Below are 22,787 nucleotides of genomic sequence, written 5' to 3' on the forward strand. Positions count from 1 at the left end.
CAGACTGTCCACAGCAGCTGACTGATTTGCCCCGTGCTCTAGCAGGGGCGTGACTTTTGCCAGCTGCAGATAGCTTCTAAGATTGTGGAACATTTGGAATTATGGGGACTTTTCAGAAGGTATTTAAATACTAGGGCCCTGAGAGGTGGGGTGGACTGTTGGTTGGTGGTGTTCATTGGTGGTCACTATTTGTTAAGTAATCGTGTGCAAGGAAGAAACAACAAGAAGTTAGAGATCCTGATGGCAAAGATCAAACTTGCCCCAAGGAACCCAGTGCTCCTAATCAGCAGGAAGTGGTCTATTATGTCACCACCCCCTTTCTCACCCCTGACTTTATTCAGGGGTCTTTTTCTTTTCCTCTCTATCCATTTTTCTCTCTTATCTAGGGTTAGAGGGTTGAAGAAAAAGGGTGGAAGAAAGAAGAACCCACAAAGCAGCAGAGACCAGCTACAGTAAAAGCCTATACTTGGAGTTAACAGACCCAAACTTCTTAGATTCTGCTTCTTGCCAACACAGAGCCCATGCAGGTTCCCAGGCCTCTCAGAGCATGTTTACTTTCCAAGTCATTTAGCCGTTAAGTGTTGCCAATGGGAACTTGACAAGCTGACTCTGGGACAATGCCACCCTTCCCTCTCCAGACGCAAAGATTTAAGTTACCCTCCTTGAACACTGTTCCTTCGTGCTTTCTTGGGTCAGTGGAGCAAAATGAGTCACAGATGGGCGAAAACTTGGATGGCTCCTAGGCTGACTACTTCTGACCTCCAAGTGAGAACACAGAGTGGGAAGTGTGTATGTCAGAATCACAGAGGTCCATGGGCTCCCAAAAAGCAGGAGGTGTGGGCAGGAACAAAGTCCAGCCTGTCCCCAGAATGTGCATCTTGGTGCCAGTGGCTATGCTCACATGCCTGCTGAGGAACAACCAGAAATGATTCCTTTGTTCTTCGAGGCCTCCTGTGCCTTGGCAAGGATCACATGCATTCCCAGAAAGTATGTCATGTACACAAAGTCTGTCATTAGGGTCAGACCTGAGGTTGGCCTTGGAGAGGTTAGAGCCAAGGAAGCCTGAGAGGGACCTTTGATGGTTTCACAGTAAAGGGAGGGGATGTGAAATGCTGGCACTGAAGAGAGAGAGAGACACATACCTAAGGTGCCCAATGAGTGGGGAGAGAAGCAGCCTAGGCAAATGTGTGGACAGGCCCTGGGTCCTGCTCTGACCACCTCTCAGAAGCCAAGGAACTGACACATAGGCCTAGCCTTGGAAGGCAGGATTCCCAGCCTCAGTAGCCCTCCTTCCCCACCATTATCCAAGCCCACAGTTTATCTGTTCCCTCTTAAGACTGTGCTAGCTAGTTTTATGTCAACTTGACACAAGCTAGAGTCACTGCAAAGGAGGGGGTCTCAATTGAGAAGATGCCTCAGTAATATCGGCCTATAAGCAGGCCAGCAGGTATTTTCTTAATTAGGGATTGATATGGGAGGACCCAGCCTGTTATGGGTGGTGCCATGCCTAGGCGGGTGGTCCTGGGTTCTATATGAAAGCAAGCAGACTGAGCAAGCCACGAAGGGCAAGCCAGTAAGCAGCACTGCTTCATAGCCTTTGTGCCTCAGTTCCTGCCTCAGGTTATTGACCTGCTTGAGTTCCTGTCCTTACTTCCTTCAGTGGTGGACTATGATGTGGAAGTTAAGCCAAATAAACCACTTCCTCTCCGACTTGCTTTTAGTCATGGTGCTTCATCAAAGCAATAGTAATTCTACCTAAGACCAAGACTGAACATCAAGAAGAATCTTCAGACTAGCAGAAGTCAGAAGGCCCCCTTAGAGGACCATTGGAGGGGGTTGCCAGAGGAGACCATTTGAAGGTTGTATTTCTGCATCAAGTACTGTTTCCACTGGTTTATTATCACTGTGGAGGATGACTGAGACTGTAGGGCTACCTCCAGCTGGCAAGCATTGATGCTTCCCACATGCACTTTTAAGCATCCCAGATTGACCCACCAACATGGCCAGGCCATCCCAGGCAGTGCCAGGTCTCAGTACCAGTCTCTATGGATGCTCAACCTTAGGGTTGCAGGGACTCAGCACCAGAAACAATTTTCCATTAAACCAAACTGCTTAACTTCCCCGACAACTTTGAGTTCCTTGCTGCAAAGTGGACGTATGATGTGTACTTTATAGGGATTCCAAGAGCCCAATGGATGGATGGTGAGCAGAATGTGAGTTTTAGTAACATCTGCATGCACAAAATATCATGTTGTCATAGCACTGCATGTGTGCTTCCAACTCAGTGTCCTCTGAAGGATAGCTACAAAGGGATGTGTTAGGGTATGGCTGAACCAACTCTCTTACCTAAAACTCATTTGATCTAAAATCAGTTAATACTGATTGTCAACTCCCTGGGTGATTCTACATTGAGTTCATTGAGGTTGGAAGATTCGCCTTAAATGCAGATGGCACCATGGCATGGCTTAGGGCCTTAAAATGGGGTGGAGGGAGGGAAGAAGAAGAAAGCAGTGTGAGCACCAACTTTTATCCCTCCCTCTGATTCCTGACTGGTTCCTCTCGACCTGTAAGCCAAAGAAACTCTCCCTCCCCTAAATTGCTTCTTTTTGGTCAAATCAATGAGAAAAGGAACAGCACACATACACAGCACAAACTGTGGTCTTAGGGACGCCGGGACCTGCATTTTGATGACTGACCCCCGCCCCCAGCTTGTTTTACTTGACCAATAGCTTGTTAAGTCATGAGATTGAAGAAAGGATGGAGAGAAGTGTTTTAGAATGCACAGAGCTAGGAGGGTGCACACATGGCTTCTTTTCAGAAAGTTGGACTTAACCAACAGAGACATTTCCAAGGGCTGGCAAGCTGGTGGCCTGGATGGCAGTTCTATCATGACTTTGAGTTTATCGTTTCCTTTCTGTCTTAGTGGTTCTAGTTATAAAATGTTGATGACAACTCCTGCCTCTTGGGTTAAATATAGAATAAGTGGGGTGAACACCTGAAACTCCTTGGGGTGCAGGTCCACAGACTCACTCAGCAAGTTACTCTTCCTTCTAGTTGGGGGTTGTGAGGCCAAAGTGTGGGGAAGAGAGGACACTGCTCATTCCCTTTCCTGTCTAACACTGGAAGTTTGGGAGATGACACAATTAGAGGGGAGGGGCCGGAAAGACAAATGGTACTTTCACCAACTAGGCTAGTGTGGCTTGTAGCCAGAGCCCAAGGTGGAGATGGCGGCACACACAAAGTTCTCACTCAACTGGGACAGCTGAAGCCCACAGCTAGGGAACAGGCTAGAGCAGTGGGCAGGAAGTGTTACCAGTCCTGGTAGCCAGTGTGACCAGCTTCATCACCAGCCAAGGCCATATGTGATAGTTACTAATGACTCTCAACTTGACGAGATCTAGAACCACTTAGGAGATAAGCTTTCAGGGTATGCCTGTGAGAGATTACTTAGATTTGGTTAACTGAGGTGGAAGACCCCACTTATATGTGTGTGGTACCATCCCTTAGACTGAATATAAAACAGAAAGCAAGCTGAGCATAGCATTCATTTCCACTTCATGACTATGGAAGTAACGAGACCTGCCAGCCTCCCATCCCTTCTGCCATATCTTCTCTACATTAATGGAATGACTCCCCTGGAACTCTAAGCCAGAATAAATCCTTCCTTCCTTAAATGGCTTCTTGTTAGGTTTCTGCTTTTGTAACAGTGAGAAAAATAGTTGATATATAAAATTAGTACCAAAAGTGTGGCCGCGTGTGATAATCCTGGCTACGTGGTTGGTAACGCTTGGGAGTGGCTTTTGGGAGGAATGTGGAGTTTGGAGCTATAAGCTTAAGAAGCCCTAAGCTGCTGTAAGCTGGGCTTTCTAGGCTATTCTGCTGGGAAGATCAGAGGGCTGAAAGGAGTGGAGGTGTGGGAGGGATGGCTCATGCGGTTTCAGAAGGGGACAAGCAAGGACTCTTTCAGTAACTGGGTTAGAGGCTGCTTGTGTGAACTTCTGGTAATGAATCTGGACACATTATGCCCACGTTCTGAGAACTTATATGAGGCTGAATAAAAAAAAAAAAAAAAAACACAATGGATTAATTAATGTGTTTGGTGGAGGAAGTCTCAAGCAGAGGGGTGGCTGTCTGTGGCATAGTTCTTACTGTTTTTACCCAGAGCTATATAGCAAAAAAAAAAAAAAAAAAAAAAAAAAAAAAAAAAAAAAAAAAAAAAAAAAGTGACAGGGAGGAGGATGTTAGAAATGTGCAGCTCAAACAAACAAAAAGCTGTAGCTGACTCTCATCCTAAAACAAAGGCTGAGACTGTGACGGGGGCTGTGACAGGGGCTGTGACAGGGAATGTGACTGTGGCAGTTCACAGGAGCTGTGACAATGACAGGGGCTGTGATTGTGACAGGGGCTGTGATACCCTAAGAGGGAAACTGAATGTACAAGGCAAGCCAGTTTAAGAGAGAGGCTGGGGTTTTCTAGGTAGCATTGCTGCAGGGGCAAGGATACCTAAGCCCTTCCGAGCTCAGAAGTTTCTGTCCCAGTCCCTGGATGCTACCAATGGAGCTTTAGATTTTGGTGTTTCCATGTTGGGTATCAGTCCTGCCCTGTTGCTGTGCCCATCCTCTGGGGATTTGAATGTTTGCTCTGGGCCAGTCTATGTTGAGAGTACAGTGTTCACAGTGAAGAGGCTGCCCAAATCTCAGATGAGATTGTGCACTTACACTTTTTAAAAAAGATGCATTTTTTCATTTCTATTTATGTGTGTATGTGTGCATGTGTGAGTGAAGATACCCATGGAGGCCAGAAGAGGGTGTCAGATCCCCTGGAGCTGGAGTTACAAACAGCTGTGAACTGCCCAACATGCTTTGCTAGGATCTGAACTCTGCTAGATCTTGTGGAAGAGCAACAATTGATTTTAACTGTGGGGAGCCGACAGAAGGCAGCTATCATCCTTGCAGCCATCTTGAGCCATATACCCTGACAAGAGACTTGTTTACAATAGCCTACAACAGCTGAGCACACTCTGATAACATCTTGTTTTAGATACCCTGGATTTTCCCTTAGGTGTGTGAGACTTAAAGGTGTGATTTAGAGCTGAGACTTAAAGGTGTAACTTAAAGGTATAATTTAGAGATAAGACTTAAAGGCGTGGCTTACAAGTGAGACATATAAAAGGTGAGAGGCAGACAGAAGAAATTATTAGACACTTGGTACTTGACACTTGAGACTTGGAGAAAACTTGGAACTGGGAAAGAGACTAGCAGCTTAGAACTGGAATTAGGACTTGAGACTTGGTGCTAGGAACTAGGGACTTGGAACTAGGGACTTGGAGAGAAGAAGAGAGACTGAAGAATAAACAGGATTGAATCACTCTGTCTGGTCTCCATTCTCCGAGTCCGTCCTCACTCTCTCTCTTGCTGAACCCCGACCCGCAGACTGGAGCAGCTTGAGGCAGTGCGGGCTCTAACAGTTTAGCCCCCAAGGCTTTTGGCAGTTCGGGTTCCAACATTGATAGAGTGGTCCCCGACATTTTGGCCCCCAAGCATGGGGCAGAGCGGTTCTTGACATTTAACCAGTATAAGTATAAGCTTATACTTATGGACAGTATTAGAACTCTTAAGACAATGGAAACTATTGAAGTTGGACTAAACACCTTTTGCCCTGTGAGATGCCATGAAACCATAAGAACAAGTGGGGGAAGGTTATAGCATAAAATAGACGGATGTGTTTGGGCATTAAGAGATGGTACTGTGACAGTTACTATTGGTTATTAACTTGACAGGCTCCCTAGACTCACCAAGAAACAAGCCTCTGGTTTCCATGGTGAGGGATTACCTAGATAAGGCTGACTGAGGTGGACTGACCTATGCTAACTGTAGGCAGCGTTACTCCACATGCTGGGGTCCTAGACTGAATAAAGTGGAGAAAGCAGGCAGAGCAAAGCTAAGCACAAGTATCCATCTCTGTTCCCGACTGCAGATGCAGTGTCTAGCCAACTTCCTGTTCCTGCCATCATGCCTTCCCTACCATCCCAGAGGATGCTGCCTTTAGCTCTTAAGTCCTAATAAACCCTTCCTTCCTTAAATCGCTTCTTGTTGGGCATTTTGGGGCAGCAAGAAGAGAAATAAATGATACATCAGACACAGGCGAGGTCATGTTTCAGGTCTGAAACGAAGTTTCTAAGGAATGACAAGGGCCTTCTTTGTCTGTCTAGGGCTGAGGGGCGGTTTGGCAGGAGTTGCCACAAGGTCAGCTGCTGCCACTGGGAACTCACAAATGCACCTACAGGGCAACAAGAAACATGGCCACAGCAGGCACTGGCAGGATGCTAGATGCTCATCCAAGTCTCCATGAAGTGAGCCACACGTGTCCTAGCAACTGTGGTAGGGACTGAAGGCCTGCTAGACACAGGGAGATAAGGAGAAAGTGTGTTTTCCTAAGTGGAAGAGGAAGTCCTCAGGCGGGTAAGCTGCGTCCTCTTCTAGGAGCACATTGGCTAGACTATGAAGATAGTGACATAGTGAAGAGCTGGGGAGCAAACAAGATTGTTGCACACACCACACTTTAATTAGCTGGAGAGTTCCCTCCCGATGCTGACACCCCAAGCAGAATCGACAGAGGGGTGCCAGTAGAGAACAGACATTGGCTTCCTTATTTGTAAGAGTATGGTTGATTGATTGCCTTCCCGGGACACTTAAACTATGGGAAAAGCTAGCATTATGAAGAGGCCTCAGGGGATACCTAGGCACAATGAGCCAGCCATCAACTGCATCCTGAATACTGGAGAAGCCCAGATATTAAAAGGCAACATGTAGGGAGGAATAAGGAGAGAAGGAGGAGAAGGAGAGGAGGAGCTAGGTGACGAGGGGGGGGGGGGGACATGGAGGCAGATGTTCGAGTGTCTCCACTAGTCAAAGATAGTTGGTATATCTAGGTTGAATATTGGGTTACACTTCTGATTGTATGGGCATCTTGTTATTGAGCATTACCAAAATTATAAAGTCTTTGATTAACATTGAAAAAATTGTATAAAAGCAAAATGGAGAAGGGGGGATGGAATAGGGGTTTTCTAGGGAGGGGAAATGGGGAAAGGGGATGGCATCTGAAATGTAAATAAAATATCCAATAAAAAATAAATTTAAAAAAAGGCAACATGTACATCTAAAAAAGGAGCATGCATGAGGTATTATGCAAAGCAAAAAGCTTGCCCAGGCCACATAGCCTGCATCCTGAGAGAGGACAAACAGTCTAGAGCAGACAGTGGGTATAGGAGAGTTCACTCTGTTGTTTGGGAGGGGCACTGACCGACTTCAGAGAATGTAAAAGCAGACCAGTTCACACCTAAATCCTACTGAGACGGCTCAGAGGCTAAAGGAAGTTGATGTCAAGACAGATAATTTCAGTCACATCCCCAGAACCTACATGGTAGAAGAGCAGAACTGACTCCTACAAGTAGTCCTCTGACCTCATGCCAATTAAATGCCTCAGCATAACTACTTCCCACCCCAGGCTAAAAGCTGAGGTGTGAACCCATAAAACACTGAGAATACTATGTGTGGAGAACTTTGTTAAACTGAAAAGAATATCCAGAGAGGAAACTGAATGCCTATTGCCACATAAAACAAACTCAGAACACCCTCCCAGAAGTCAGAATTATGACCTGATAGTGGAAGTCTACTCTTAACATTTCTGTGAATCGAATGCCCTTGTAGCTGGTCTGCTCTAGTCCTCTACACTGAGATAAAAGCCTTGTCAGGAATCAGTTCTGGAGCCTGGGATGGAGGCTCAAGCCCCTGAGGCACAGCCATTGGGATGAGTGGGTTCTGTTGAGACGCGCTGGACTGTCACCTCAAGTAGAGGCCAGGGCTCCTTTCAGCCAGCATGGTCTCTTGAGAACTTGCACAAAATTAAAACAGAAACCCAGGAAACTTGGGGTTTCTCTTGTGGACACCCGAAAGCCCGAGAGACTGTTTCCACGGTGACGCTAGCCCCCATCTTCAAATGCCACTGCCAACAGGGCATTCCCAGAATCCCCTCCCAAAGCCAGCTAGCACTGGAGAAGTGAGATGGGGTAGAATCCATCTGCAACTGTGCAGCCTGCCTTTCCTTTGTTTGTTAGGGACTCAGGGCTGTGTGGTGAGAACCATCAGCTTTACTACAGGCATTAAGGAAGTCTTTGTCCTCACTATCACAAGGTTTCTAAATCATCAACTCTCCTATCCAAACACTTCTAACCAAAGCTAACAAGCCATTTCCCAGAAGAGAAACAAAGACAGGTGTTGGGCAGAAAATGAAATCCCTGCCTAGCCAAAGTTCAGAACTGTGGCTGAGGTTCTGTGCACCTTGGATTAGACAAGGCTATAAATCAGAATTGAGGGGGACAGACTCTCTCTTGTCTATGTTATAAGCCTTGGATGCCAACAGAGCTAGGATACTCCTTCTACAACCCTCTTTACTGAGGGTAAGTTTGTATTCTCTCCTAACTGCTTGTTGGGGGCTCTGCTCTGCCTGGCGCTGTAATTTTCCCTCATGATAATGGCATTGAACCCAAGGCTTTGAGCATGCTGGGCAAGGACTTTGTTACTGAGCTATATCCACAGCTTGTCTTGTGTTCATCCTCAGTGTATTATTTCCAACACACACACACAAATAGCTTTTTTCTCTTTCTTCCTTTTCATAAATTAAACTCTAATATAAAAGCTCTCATTTTTTTTTAAAGTATAGAATAATTCCCACTCCCTCCATCTTTAAAAGACAATCTCTTGCTATGTAGAACAGGCTGGCCTCAAATTCACGGTAATTCCTACCAGTTTCCTAATGTCTGGGATTAGAGGTATACATAACCATGCCTAGACTGAGCACATTCTTGAAATGCGATGAAGGTGCGTTATTTTACTTACTTATGGAGTTATTTGTTTATTGTTTATTGTTGATTGATTGAATGTGTTTGGATATTTTGCCTGTGTGTATGCCTGTGTACTGCTTGCATGCCTGGAGAGGCCAGAAAGTATAGGGTCCTCTGGGACTAGAGCTAGCAATGGATGTGCAGGCACCGAGAACCAAACTGGGGCCCTCTAAATAGAGGCTAGTATTCTTAAGTCCTGAGCAACCTCTGCAGCCCTACTATATATTTTTAAAATTAGTATTTTTTTAAATTAATATTCTTTAAATTTTCATTTGTGTGTGTGTGTGTGTGTGTGTGTGCACATGCATGTGAGTGTTACAGTGCATAGTGCACATGCAGAGGTCGAAGGATAATTTAGAGGGTTTGCTTCTTTCCTTTCATCATCATGTGGGGTTCAGGGATCAAACTCAGATTATCAGCCTTGGCAGCAAGCACCTTTACCCACTGAGCCACCCCAGTGGTCCTTTATTTTGTTTTTTGACATTTGACTTTGACAAAATCTCATTATCTAGACCCAAATTAAGCTAGAATTTGAAATCCTCCTGCCTCCATTTCCTATCACCATGCCTGGCTGGATGTACTTTTACTAAACAAAATTAGGCCACGGGGTGGAGAATCACAGGAGAAAAGTGCGCTCACTGGTAGAACATGTGCTTACCATGTGTCAGGCACTGAGTTTGAACCCAACACTTTCCCAGAAGACGGAAATTAAGATCAGTAGTGCTATCAAATGAAATGGTGTCATGCTGTAAGATACAAGCAGGTGGAATACTACACAGTCCCCAAGAGGATGACACACTCTCCCTGGACTCGTGGAACAAGGTCTGCATTAAGAGAAGCAGTGAGCTGCAGAATAGAAGGCATGCTTTATTTCTAGTTTTGTTTTTGTTTTTTTAAAGATATATACATGTTCATTTGCAAACAGAAGATATTGAGGGCTGGAGTCAGGGCTTAGCAGCAGGCATTTACAAAGCTATCTGGCACCTCATTAACAGTGTGTTACTCGTGGTCCATAAAACCTGAGGCCAAGAGGCGATGGAGTTAAGACACTAAATATCTATTTCAATGTTTGTACCAAGTAGGTCCTATATTTATAATAAAAAATAAAATGATACTAAAGTAAGTGTGGATAAATAGAAGGAAGTATCCTAGCTGTCAAAGATCTGAAGGCTTGACCTGGCCTCACTGGTAAATGACCAGACCTTCCTACTACCACTTCCTGTTTGTTCGAGCCTTGCGTTCTCATCTGCTTAAACAGACGGCTGCTCTCCAGATAATGCTTCCTGTACATGAGCTGGCCCTCTGGACCTATCCTGGAGGCCTAGAATGTTGCCTTCCTGAAACATTTGACCTACTTTCCTGTGGGCGGGAGGGACATGCGGAGTCTAGTCATGAGGCTCTATGTCCAGTGCTCTGGAGGAGAGTCACTCTATGTAGATTGCAGCTGGGATAACTTGGGATGACTAGGAAAGGGTTCTGGGTGGAATAAGGTGCTGATGTCCCGGTTGAATGCTGAGCCTACAGGGCTCCTTCCTCCTCCCATGACGCCTCCCAATCAACACGATCTCACTCATACCTCAAGGGGCTGCCACTCGCCAAGGACAAACACGTGCAGGCTCTTTATGTCCGGGTCCTTGTGGAAGATGTTGGGCTTGGCATGGTGCTGGAAGTGTCGATGGTTCCACCAGTTTGCAGAGGCACCCTGTAAGGGGAGAGGAGTTAGGTGAGCCACAAAGACCAGAGAACTTGCCAGTGATGGGCCCTGATGGCAACCGGGTCTTGGTACCTCCAACACCAATAGCCAGCTTCCTCCATCACACATGGGGTCTGTGCTTGGAGTCCCTGGAAATCAGACTATAACTCTGACACTTCTAGCCCAGAGTACTGCTCAGTTCTGAAAGCAGTCAAGTTACTTTTCCAGCCTCAATTTCCCCAGGACTTCAGAAACAGTGAAATTATATCTACCAGGGAACCAGCGGTTTCTTTCCTGACTTGTGGGCCAGGAAAATTAGGGTATTTACACACACACACACACACACACACACACACACACACGTTCAAAGAAGGATTCTCAAAAGTAAACAGGACAGAAACAACTCAAATGTCCACGAACTGAAAATACAATGTGATCCTTACAACAGAATGGTTTAGGTAAACTATAAAAAGGACTGGACTAGGCCAGTAACAGGGCTCAGTGAGTAAAGGTGACTGCCACAAAGCCTGACAAACTGGGTTCAATCCCTGGGACTCACAGTAGGAGAGAACCGACTCCTGAAAGTTGTCCTCTGATCTCTACATAAATGCCATGGTACCCCTTGGCCCAAATAATGAATACATAAATAAATGTAAAGCTTTATTGTTAGAAAACAATGGACCCCTAACACAAGATATAAGCACAGATGAACCTAGAAACACCTCACAAAGCAAAAGAAGGCAGGAAAAGAAAAAAAAAAAACCAAAACCCTACTGCTCATGCTCTGTGATGTGAGGCCCAGTGGAAGACAGCTGCTGGCTGCTCTGGGCAGTGAGCAGTGAGGAGGAAACAGAGCTGGGGTACAGCGGCGAAGGGGCTGTTGATTTGTGGGTGCTTAAGCTGCCTGTGATAACGATGCTTTAAAATTGTATGCCCGAGGTGTCAATGGAATGTTCTGCAAGCTACCCCACACATTCACTTCAAGTGGGCAAATGGCCCTCAGTGTGTCTTATATCTCAACACCACTATTTTATCCAAACGTTTCCCATGGATCAAAGGCCTTTGTGTAACAGCTGAAACCACCAGAGGGAAATACAGGGAAACACTTCAAAGTGTAGGCACAGGTAGCCATTTTCTGAAAGGATATAGCAAGAATGAGACAGAATGGGAGACAAACTTTGTTGGCTACTCATCAAACAGAATTATAGCCAAATGCACAAAGGGCTACAATATGAGGCATCAAGAGAATAAATAATCCATCCAACAAGTAGACAGATGAATTTATGAGGTTGTTGTCAGAGAAGTAAATATAAATGGCCAGTCTATGAAAAAAATGTTCACTCTCTTTAGCAACAGAGGAAATGCAAATCACCACTATACCGAGACTCCAGCTCATCCCGTCAAAATAGTCACCATCAAGAAAACAGATGACAACCCCCTGCACATATGTAGCAGATGTGCAGCTTCGTTTTCATGGGGGCCCCAACAACTGGAGTGGGAGCTGTCCCTGGATCTGCTGCATGTCTCTGGATCCCCTTCCCCTAACCGGGCCACCTCATCTGGCCTCGGCGGGAGAGGATGTGCACAGTCCTGCAGTGACTTGATATGCCAGGGTGGAGTGATACCAGAGGGGCCTCCCACTTCTCAGAGGAAAAGAGGAGGGAATGGGGAAGGAGCAGTGGGAGGAGGGACTGTGAGGAGGAGGGGTGGATATCTGGATACTAAGTGAATAAATTAATTAATTAAAGAGAAAAAGAAAACAAACAACAAATACTTATGAACGTGTGTGTTGGGGTAAGAATGGGGATGTAGATTAGTCCAGCCAGTATAGAAAAGAGCATAAGCTTCCTAAAAAAACTAAAACAGAAAGTACTACATGACCCAACTCTAGCACTCCTGAGATAAGTATCAGACAGACTCTAAGTCAGCACATGATACTCGTGTTCACTGAAGTGCTACGAAGAACAGCCAAGAACACCTGGAATCCCAGACTTGAAAGGTAGAGGCAGGAGGATCAGGAGTTCAAATGAATGAATGAATGAATATGAGTTATGGAGTCTGCCCAAGCACCTTTCAGTGGGTGAATTAAAAAAAAAAAAAAACATGGTATACACTCAATGGAGTATGATTCGGTCATGAATAATGAAGAATGAAATTATGTCATTCTCAGGAAAAGGAGCAGAAATAGAGATCACGTTAATAATCATGTAAGTGAAACGAGCCACACATTTTCTCTCAGACATGGACTCTAGATTTTAGAAAAAGAGATATTAAGGTAAAGTGAGACCATCTGGGAAGGAGTGAGACCAGAAGGAGAGCAAAGCCAACACTAGGAGGTGGTAGAGGACGAATATAAATGGTGTCTCCTACACATGAGAGAAAATGTCCTGATAAAATCTAGTATTTTGTACAAGACACAATGCTGAAAAATTAACATAAGCCTACAAAGAAAGGAGAGAAGAAAGAAAAGAAAGGGGAGAGAGATAGAGATAGAGATAGAGAGAGAGAGAGAGAGAGAGAGAGAGAGAGAGAGAGAGAGAGAGAGAGAGTGAGAATAGTTGAGTGTGTGTGTGGGGGGTCCCAAGTATTCCAGGAAGTGGGGGGAATGTATCTCAGTTCTTGCCTGCCATGAGCCCCTTCCAATGAATGCAACTGACAGCTAGGGAGAAGCTGACATTTAGATGACACTGTGGTCCCATAATACAGAAAACAGAAAGGAGATCTTTGTATTTATTTGAATGCCACAGGTTACTACTGTCACCAGTTCTCAAAGCCTTCCCCGGAGGTGTGTCACTCAACAAAGTTGCCAGGTGGCCCAAGCAAGACTCAGGTCTTTTCTGTCCCTTCAGCGGGTGAAATGGTGGCCCATGGCTGGCTCTGAGCATCTGTGAGCAGGTCTATTTGCTCAAAACAAGCCTCTCACTTGAGGAGTGTTTAGGACACAAACACAGTGTCTGGACACGGAGGGCATGGATGGAGATAGTTGGAAACAGCTGTGGTCTCTGCAGCAACCTCTGCCCGGCCCCTGTAAGCAGCAGGCTTCAAAATTGATCACAGAAAAAAAAGCAGCACGTCAGAGTGTGGGAAAGCTCCCAAGCTTAAGGAGTCCAAGGATGTGCTTACATCTAAAGCCAAAAGGAACAGAATTGCCGAGAAAAGCGTCAGATGGAAAAGTCCCTGACAGTGACACCGAGGGGCGAGGATGTTAACAAGTAAGCCGGAGGTCAGCCCACCAACCTGGAGATATTTGTGGAACGGGGAGTGAGAGCCTGGAGATGGGACACGGACTTTGGACTTTGGACCAGACACCAGGATATTTTGGTTGTTTATGCTGTCTTCCCTGCTTGAGTCTCTCCCATTCTCCATCACCAAGCAAAGCCCTATCTGTCAGTAATTCCTCCTCCATGGCACAATGGTGCCTCATCTGCCTGAGGAACAATGATCAGCCTTCTGTGTTCTCAGAATGAGGAGTGAATGGCGCCTTCTCCAAGTCAGCTGCTGGGCTGGGCCCAGTGGGCCAAGAGATGATGTGCTTATCTGGGCCAGCCTACCTTGGCCTCTCCTATACTAGGCCTGGGTCATAGGGTGCACCAGCACACCTGGCAAGGAGACTCCTTAGAGGTGCAGCCAGCAGAGCAGTCATGTGACGGCCGGGGGGTAAGAAAAAGCATGCACTCTAGCAAATGCATCTATAATCCTTTCAAAATCTACTCTGGGGTTCATCTTGTCTTCAAGTGAGACACTTTTGGACATACTTAAACATTTTTAATTACTTTATCTTCCTTCTAAATGGAGGTATAAGCAAAGGGTTAGAGTTGTAGCTTGGTGGTAGAGCACTGACTCAGCATGAGCAAAGGCCCTGGCTTCAAGCCTCAGCGCCACAAAGTTTTTTTTCTTAATAAAGGAAAGGCATACAATTTTTTTTTGTTTTGATACAAATAAAATGCTTTTAGCGGACTTTTCAAGTTTTGAACATTTTATATTTTGTTGTCCTGGAGTTAAGAGAATTGTCATTTAAGAAATAATATATCAAAGCTGGGCATGGCAATGTGGGTAGTTAATCCCAGAACTCAGGAAGCAGAGGCAAATAGACCTCTGTGAATTTGAGGCCAGTCTGATCTATGTGGGGATAAATGGGGGGGGGGGGGGCGCATCACCACATATATAGATATAGGAGTGCATGTTTGTTTTTGAGAGAGGGTCTCATTTAGCCCAGGCTGGCCTTGAACTTATTATGTAGCATAGTATGGCTTCCAACTTCTGATCTTCCTCCTCCACATCCCTAGTGCTGGGATCACCCGTGTGCACCACCACACCAGTTTAAATGGTACTGGGGATGAACCCAGGGCTTCAAGATGCTCAGCAAACATTCTACCAACTGAGCTACAGCCCCAGCTCCCAGAGCTACAATTCCACTAGCAAAGGCTTCAGTAAGGAAGCCAGCCCTCTGTCCTGCCCTTGCTTGTCTGATATAAGAGCTGTGTTTCAAGCTATTCATCAAGGACACAAGGCCTTGAGCAGGAAAGGCCCTCAGGACCCTGCCAGAACCTGTAACTAGAACACAGTCTATCTTTGTTCATGGCATAGGGAGAACAGGGGTAGTGGGTAAAATGTTTCTTTCCTATATAGAGGAGGATTTTATGCTACAGAGGACAGTGCAGAATGAAACAATGCACTTGTGTGTATCCCCTCTTGAGGTTCTGGGAAGAGTCCAGGTTCCCAGCCTTTGAGGCTCAGGCCCAGGTAAATTGTTAGCTGGGAGCTGCTGGGTAGCTCATTGCTGGCTCACCCATAATCCAATGTGGCAAGCCCAGGGTGCAGGGGGGTGGGCACAGAGTGGAGATTTTTAATCCGGACACAGGACTCTTCCCCAGCCAAGGACAGGAGGGTAGTCTCAGGGATCCAGCGTCTCTAAGGAAGCAATAGATGCTATTGGGATGTACTGACTACAGGAGGCAGTAAGGTTTGTTTGAAAGAATATGCTACGGTTGAGTATGGCACATCACCATGAACTCGAGGGTTGAATCCTCAGTCCCACACCAAGGACGCTATTTTAGCAGATGGTAGGAACTTGAGGAGATTGAAGTATTCAGTGGAAGAAGGGATACCTTTGAAAGTTTTGTCTTCTTCCTGGCCCCTCTCTTCCTCCCTGTCCCCTTCCTGCTTGCCTTGAGCTAAGTGGCCTCTGCCACATGTTCCTACCAGCAGGGTCACCATAGGCCCAGAACTAACAGAGCCGGGGACTGTGCAGTGACAGTTTTGAAACCACAAGCTACTGAAAGAAGTGTTCTCTCTTTCTCTCTCTCTCTCTCTCTCTCTCTCTCTCTCTCTCTCTCTCTCTGTCTCTCCTTCTTTTACTGATATTCACAACCACTGAGCTATCTCTCCAGCACCAAGTCCTCTCCCTTGCCCCCAGTTTTCAATGTGGTATGCACATGTGGCTACATGTTTGAGGGGAGGCTTACATGTATGCACATGCACACGGAGGCTGGACAATCTTAGGTGGCATCCTCAGGAACTCTATCCACCTACTTTGAGACAGAGTCTCACTGGCTTGGAGCTCAGCAAGTAGTCCAAACTGCCTGTATTGAACCCTATGGCTCCTCCCGTGTGTGCCTCCCCAGTGCTGGCATTACGAGCATGCAGCAGCATGACCACCATTTTTACACATGTTGTAGGTGTCAAACTCAGGTTCTCCCAAGAGATTTATTGACTGAGCCATCACCCTTAACCCCAACACTTACCTTTAAGTGGCCAATGACAAACTTGTGGACAATGTGGTTCCATCTGGATTTCTTATAGACAGAAAGGTGGCCATAATCATGTTGCAGCCATCCAGCTTGGGCCTGGGGAAAGAGGGCTGTGGTTGTCATTGCAGCATCAGCAAATAGCCAGGAGGGATCTGAGAGGTGGGGATGTTCGAATGATGCTCAGGGACGTCAGGCCTCACCTGAGAGGTAGCAAGGACGAAGGCTGTGATGAGGGTGGGGACCCAGCCATTGCCGAAGTACGCGAGGATGAACCAGGCAATGCTTTCCATGACGACGATGTGGGACAGGAGGAGAAAGAAGAACAGGTGGTTGGTTTTGAAAAGGTTCATGTCCTCAGCAGTCTTCTTCAGGGCCCTGAAGTCCTCAGTGATCTGAGACTGGTGAGCAAGGACAGAGAAGAGGATCAGCCACTAGACCTTCCAAGGGGACGTGTGTTTGAGCACAGTATACACTACAGCTGTGGCAAGCACCTTGAACTCTGTGTGAGCCCAGCTACTAGGTGCTGCAATGGTCACCATTACTACTGACATGATGCATCTGGGTAGGTGGCAGAAGAGAAGTCGGATTGGAAAGCGTGCACTTTTAATCATACTCGGTGAATTAAGTCAGTCTCAGAAAGGCAACTAGCTCATGTTTTCTCTCGGTTCCCTCGTGGATTCTAGACTTCATACATATATGACATCTTTTATGTACAGGTGACACTAAACAAGAGGTGAAGCTGTATGGGGACAAGCAGGACTAACAGGGCTGGAGAGATGACTCAGCAGTTAAGAGCACTGGCTGCTCTTCCATAGGACCAGGGTTTGATTCCCAGCATCCAGATGGTGGTTCTCAACTGTCTGTAACTCCAGTCACAGGGGCATACAACACCCTTTTCTGGCCTCCAAGGGACTCATGTGATGCAAAGACATACATGCAGGCAGAACATTCAAACACATAAAATAAAAATGAAGGTTAAAAAATGTAAGGGACTAAAGGAGGGCTTAGGAAGAGAGTAGAGGGATATGGGACAAGTGCCTTCTACACCTTTACTTACATTACTTACAGCAGGCAGAAAATAGGAACAGGAGCCAGAGAAACGGCTCAGTGGTTAAGGGTGATTGCAGCTCTCATGGGGTGGCGGGGTGGGGGGCTGGTTCTGTTCCTGGCACCCATGTAGGGCCGCTCACAGCTGCCTATAATTCCAGCTCCAGGGGACCTAAGGTCTTTGGGCCTCCACAGACACCCATTATGTACATTTTCTCTCTCTCTCTCTCTCTCTCTCTCTCTCTCTGTCTCTCTCTCTCTCTCTCTCTCTCTCTGGCGCATGCGCGAACAAACATACAGTGTAATGTTTTAGTATGTTTACAATTTTGTAGGTTGCTGGCTGAATATGTCTGATTGTGTTCTACATATATAACAGACTGTTCAGCCTCAAAAAAAAAAAAAAGGAAAATTTGGCATGTTGGTACACTATGTGTTCTATAAGTTTATGTTAAATGAAATTGGCCCATTATAAAAGGATAAATGCTTGCATGAAGCTGTTGGAATGAAACCCAGTATTCTGTACAATCAATATATACTAGCTGCCAGATGTGGCATTGTATACCTGCAGTCCCACACTTGAGAAGGGGAAAGCAGGATGGGGAGTTCAAGGCTAGCCTGGGCTACATGAGACCCTATATAAAACAAAAAAATTAAAAACAAAAAAATTAAAAACTAAAAAATTATGAAAATATAGTCAAAAATCGTATAAAGGACAAATACAGTATGATTCCATTATGAGATGCCTGGAGGAGGTAAGTGCTTAGAGACAACAGAACGGTAGTTAGCTGGGGCTGAAGGAGATACTGTGAAGGGCACAGAAAGTCAGTTGGAGATGATGTAATCACTGTAGAACAGGAAGGTAGGGATGGTTTGGCAGTAGGGCGAATAATATGCATTACACTGAACAGCACACCTCAGAAGAGAGCCCTTTCAGTCTTTTACTACCTGACTGTGCAGGGGCAGACCGGGTCCTACTCATGATGCCAGAGAGGCCTCATGAGTGCTGAGCCCAGTGGTCAGGGAGGCAGTCGGTCCTCTATGGTGGACCAACCAAGAATCCAGTCCAGGAAAAAGCCTCTGCCCTGCATGGCTTTGCTGAGGCCCTGAGTTAGAAGCTAATAGAGAATTACTCCAGCTCAGGCTGGGAGCAAGAGGGGCTGGCCTGGTCTGGTTTCCCCCAGGAAGCTTCTCTGCCCTGGATGGCAGTCAGAGGTGCCATCTCTCTAGGACAAACAAGGGTGATGGTGGCACCAAAGCCATACATAGTATGCCTGTTGAAGGGGAAATTGCCTCAGCTCTGATACTGTGGTGTGCCTCCTAGGACTTAAACCATCCCACCCTACAAGATGCCTACAGGCTCAAGACACCAGGATGGGTACTCTCAGCCCTGCTTAGGGCCTGGAGAAGCCTAGACTCCATTAGAAGGGTGACTCTAGTAGGGAAAGATAGGGCTTGAGTGTGTGTGTGTGTGGGGGGGGTTCTCCAAGGTTAGAGAAACTCTAAAGCGTGCTGCTCTACACAACTCCATTATGCATGCTAGGTCTGGTGTAGAAGCTGCTTCACCACTGCCTGGGAGGCCTCAGCCTGGGAGGCCTGGGAGTTCTTTTTGCATACTTTTGAAGTGCAGCACTTAGTGGGGTGTCTGACTCAGTGACAAATGGTCACTCTTTCTCAAAGTGATTCATTCCAAAGCAGCCACACTTATCAATAGTTGATACTGTCTTGCTGTTTCTGCCCTTTCTTAGATAGTAGCACACCAACATCTGGCAGCTTTGTGTAAAGGAGCGTAGTGAAAGGACCAGTTGGGAGAGAGGGAATCAACTAGCTGGTGGCTCTCAGGGAATACTCTGAGGTCTTCCCTGACCTAGTTCTTCAGGGCTTCCTCCTGGACTGCCTCAGAGACTCTCCTGCCACAGCCCTGACAGTGGGGTTCTGGGGAGAAAGTACTCTCACCCCTATCATCCAGTCCCATTCCACCCTCATTAATGTTACAAGTCCCACTCACGCTTTTGCCACGGTCCAGGCTGGGCTCCTCTGGGGCCAGCTCACCAATCAGCAGGGGCTTCAAGAACTTGCCCACAAAATCCAGGTCCAAGTGGAAGGCACGGAAGGCATCCTAGGAAATAGAGGAGCAGGTTGGTAAGGCTGAGCCCCAAACCTCTGCTGGCTCCTCCCACTCTAGGAAAGAGGGCATTTAGCAGCAGCTCCAGGGTCTGCTCAGACACCAAATGGGACTTCCCAGTGGCAAATGTTTACTCCAGACTCCACCCCAGGACATATCCCCAGGGCAAGACTCCAGTAGCAAACCGCAACCACCCTGAGCCTCTGAACTGGTGCCAGGCCTACTGAGCTAGTCAAGGATTTGTGAACAGAAAGGTTTCCAGGAAAAGCAAGTAAGCACAGGACTCAGAGAAGACAGCCCTGGGGCCTGGCATACACCTGAGCTGAATGTCTTTCACAGTGCACAATCTACACCACCCACCACTCCAAAGATGTCCTCTTTCACAAAGCCACAATTATCAGTGAGGAGATAAGACTCAGGGAAGGGGTTTAACTCAGTGATAAAATGCTTGCCCAGCATGTGTGAGGTTCTCTGCTCGGTCCCTAACACCTAGAAAATGACTACAGCATGGAAACTATGCTTAGATGACATGAAACAGCAACAGAAAAAAATAACATGGAATGATGTAAAAGAATTCCTGGAAAACCTGGCACAGAGTGTCCAGGATTTAAACTCTTACTAGAGACATGGGCTGCACCTTATTTTATTTTCATTAGCTTGCAAACTTTTCCTAACGTTACTATCACATTCTGCATTTTAATCTCTCTCGTTCTGGAGATGAAGTAGAAACATGCTTAATTCTGGCAACACTAGAAAATGCACAGAAGAAGAAAAAAAAACAAATAATCATCACGTGGGAAGCCCATCAATGCTAATATTGTAGTATTCCTGTCAGCTTTTCTACACACAGTACATATGTGACAAAAAATATCTCCACAAAATCAACCATCTCTCCTAGAGGTGAGTCTGCATCAGGTCCCCAGGATGTCTAACTGGATGCTCCAGTTTCACGTTGTTCTGCCTCTCACCACTCATCCAAACTGAGGCACTGCAGGATTGAGCTGAAAAAGCCATATGGTACCAGGAAAAACAACGAGAGAAATCAACATAGTGAGGTGGAGAGGTGTGAGTGTGGGGACACTGGCCTAAATGGAGACATATAAACCACATACTTTCACCAGAGGGGTTCCTGTTCAGAGGAAATGTAGAAGCTACACAAGAGTTTTGGGAGGTAGATGTGAAAATAAAAATGGGCATTGAATTTTTGAACCAATGGGGATTATTAATTTTTTAAAAGCAGGGTCTCCTATCACCCAGACTGGCCCATAAGCTCATATGTAGTCAAACATATGTGGTCAAAGAGTTGAACTATTAATCCTCCTGCTCCAGCTTCCCAAGTGCGTGGCTCACAGGCATGCATCACCAAGTCTGGTTTATGCAGTGCTGGGGATTGAGTTGAGGAGCAAGCTAGGCAAACCGTCTACAGGATGAGCTACAGCTCCGGCCTCTAATTATTTTTTGTGAATGTGATAGAGTTATGATTATCACAGATCACTCTTATTCCTGGGAGAAGATGCTGCAACTCTTTGATATTTTACCTTAAAAAAAAATATTAGATTCATTTATTTTATGTGTATGAGTATTTTGCCCACATGTATTTATGTACACTATGTGTGTGCCTGGGGCCCAAGAGGGTCAGAAGAGAGCATTTTTTACTTAAAACCTTTTTACATTTATTTGTTTGTTTGTTTATGTATTTATGTGTGTGCACATGCGTGCCTGTGCACGCGGCCAGCAGATGTGGCAGTCAGAGGACAATGACTGAGTTGTCCATTCTCTCCTACCACCACGTGGGGCCCAGGGACTGAAGTCAGGTCATCAGGCTCAGCATCAAGCGGCTCAACTGATGATTCGTCTTGCCCATTCTGGTTTGCTCTTGTGAAATAGTGGATCGTGTCACTCATACTGGCCTCAGATTGATGTAGGTTGGCCTGGAAACCCTGATCCTCTTGCCTCTACCTTCTGAGTGCTGGGATTGATGGCATGCACCATCAAACAACTTAATTTCAAAAGAAAATGGTCTTCACATAAGGAGAAAGCAAATGAGATTAAACATTACTATTAGTGACTCTTGGTTCACAAGAGACAGTGTTTCTTTATCTTTCAACCTTTACATTGGGAAAGAGGATTACATCTGTAATAATCCCAGCAAGGCCAATAATTTGCAAGGTTCATTATCTATGAACCTGCAAAATAACATTTCATACATGAGAACAATGGGCAGAATTTTAAAACAAACCCACAAACAGAATCTCCCCTAGCTGAATGGAAAAGGTGAGATTAAATCAAGGGTCAGATCAAAACCAAGGGTCTTTTCATAGAGAGAAGCCTGCTGTCCAAGAGGGCTCAGGCAGACAGGGAGGAGGGAGGCCCAGTTCTGTGAGGCCCAGGCTCAGGCTTCTTTACAAAACAACAACAACAACACACAGCAAAACTCTGAGAAGAAAGTCCAGCAAGAGTTGCCAGTGGCAGGGTCCCCTCACTATAGACTGGAAGTTCTCTCTAAGTTTCCTCTCCACTTGTTGAAAGATAAAGTTTGGTGGCCAGCAAGTGCCTTATTCACCTCTTCTTGATCCCTCACACCACCCCTTCCTCCATCCAGGATGCCTCCAGCTACCGGCAAATGAGAACCCTGTCACTCCTCAGCCACTTGCACAGGGCTCTGGAGCAGCCTCGGCTCCCTGAAATCAGGTGAGGTACATGGCTACAGGCCAGGCAAAGACCTTCATCACTTCAAAGCCCCAGGCAGTACGGTCCTGAATGCTGGGGCGTGCAGCCAGACTGCAATCCAGTCCAACTGCCTCAGGTGGTGACTTTACCTCACGCCTCTTATTAGCTGCTCCATGGAACCAGCTCACTGTCACGACTGACTTAGTAGCTTCCAGAACAGGCTCTTTAATACATCATGTTTCTTCCCACACCTGTGCTAGAGCTGTGGGCCCTGCTTTAATGTTACTTTCAAGAAATTTTTTCTCAGCCTCACATCTGAAAACAGCCCTTTCTAGCCGTAAGTTTCCCAGAGACTCTGCTGATCCCCCTTCCTGATACCCATGTCAGGATCACAAACCAGGAGGCTAGGGAGATGGCTCCGTGAATTAAGTGCTTGCCATGCAAATATGAGGACTGGCGTTGGAACCCCCAACACTCACATAAGATTCAACCTGTCTGTAACACCAGCAGCAAGGAGGTGGAGATGGGAGATCCCTATAGCAATCAGGCTAGCTAAACTAACTGATTCACCAAGATCCAGGCCAAGAGCCACAGACAACCTGC

The 22,787-nt window shown here is 46.2% G+C and overlaps 1 protein-coding gene across 1 annotated transcript in view; it reads right to left on the reverse strand.

The window, feature by feature from the left end:
* The window catches only part of Fads2 (fatty acid desaturase 2), a 40,369-nt gene that overhangs the window by 9,009 nt on the left and 8,573 nt on the right, over positions 1 to 22,787 (reverse strand). The window contains exons 2-5 of the mRNA XM_034500990.2: positions 19,398 to 19,508; positions 16,546 to 16,743; positions 16,340 to 16,441; positions 10,479 to 10,604 (exon numbers count right to left, since the gene is read on the reverse strand). Of these exons, the coding sequence (XP_034356881.1) occupies positions 10,479 to 10,604; positions 16,340 to 16,441; positions 16,546 to 16,743; positions 19,398 to 19,508 (537 nt within the window). The remainder of the gene's footprint in view (positions 1 to 10,478; positions 10,605 to 16,339; positions 16,442 to 16,545; positions 16,744 to 19,397; positions 19,509 to 22,787) is intronic.

The sequence above is a fragment of the Arvicanthis niloticus genome, chromosome 1 (genome assembly GCF_011762505.2).
Source record: "Arvicanthis niloticus isolate mArvNil1 chromosome 1, mArvNil1.pat.X, whole genome shotgun sequence".
Lineage (NCBI taxonomy): Eukaryota > Metazoa > Chordata > Mammalia > Rodentia > Muridae > Arvicanthis > Arvicanthis niloticus.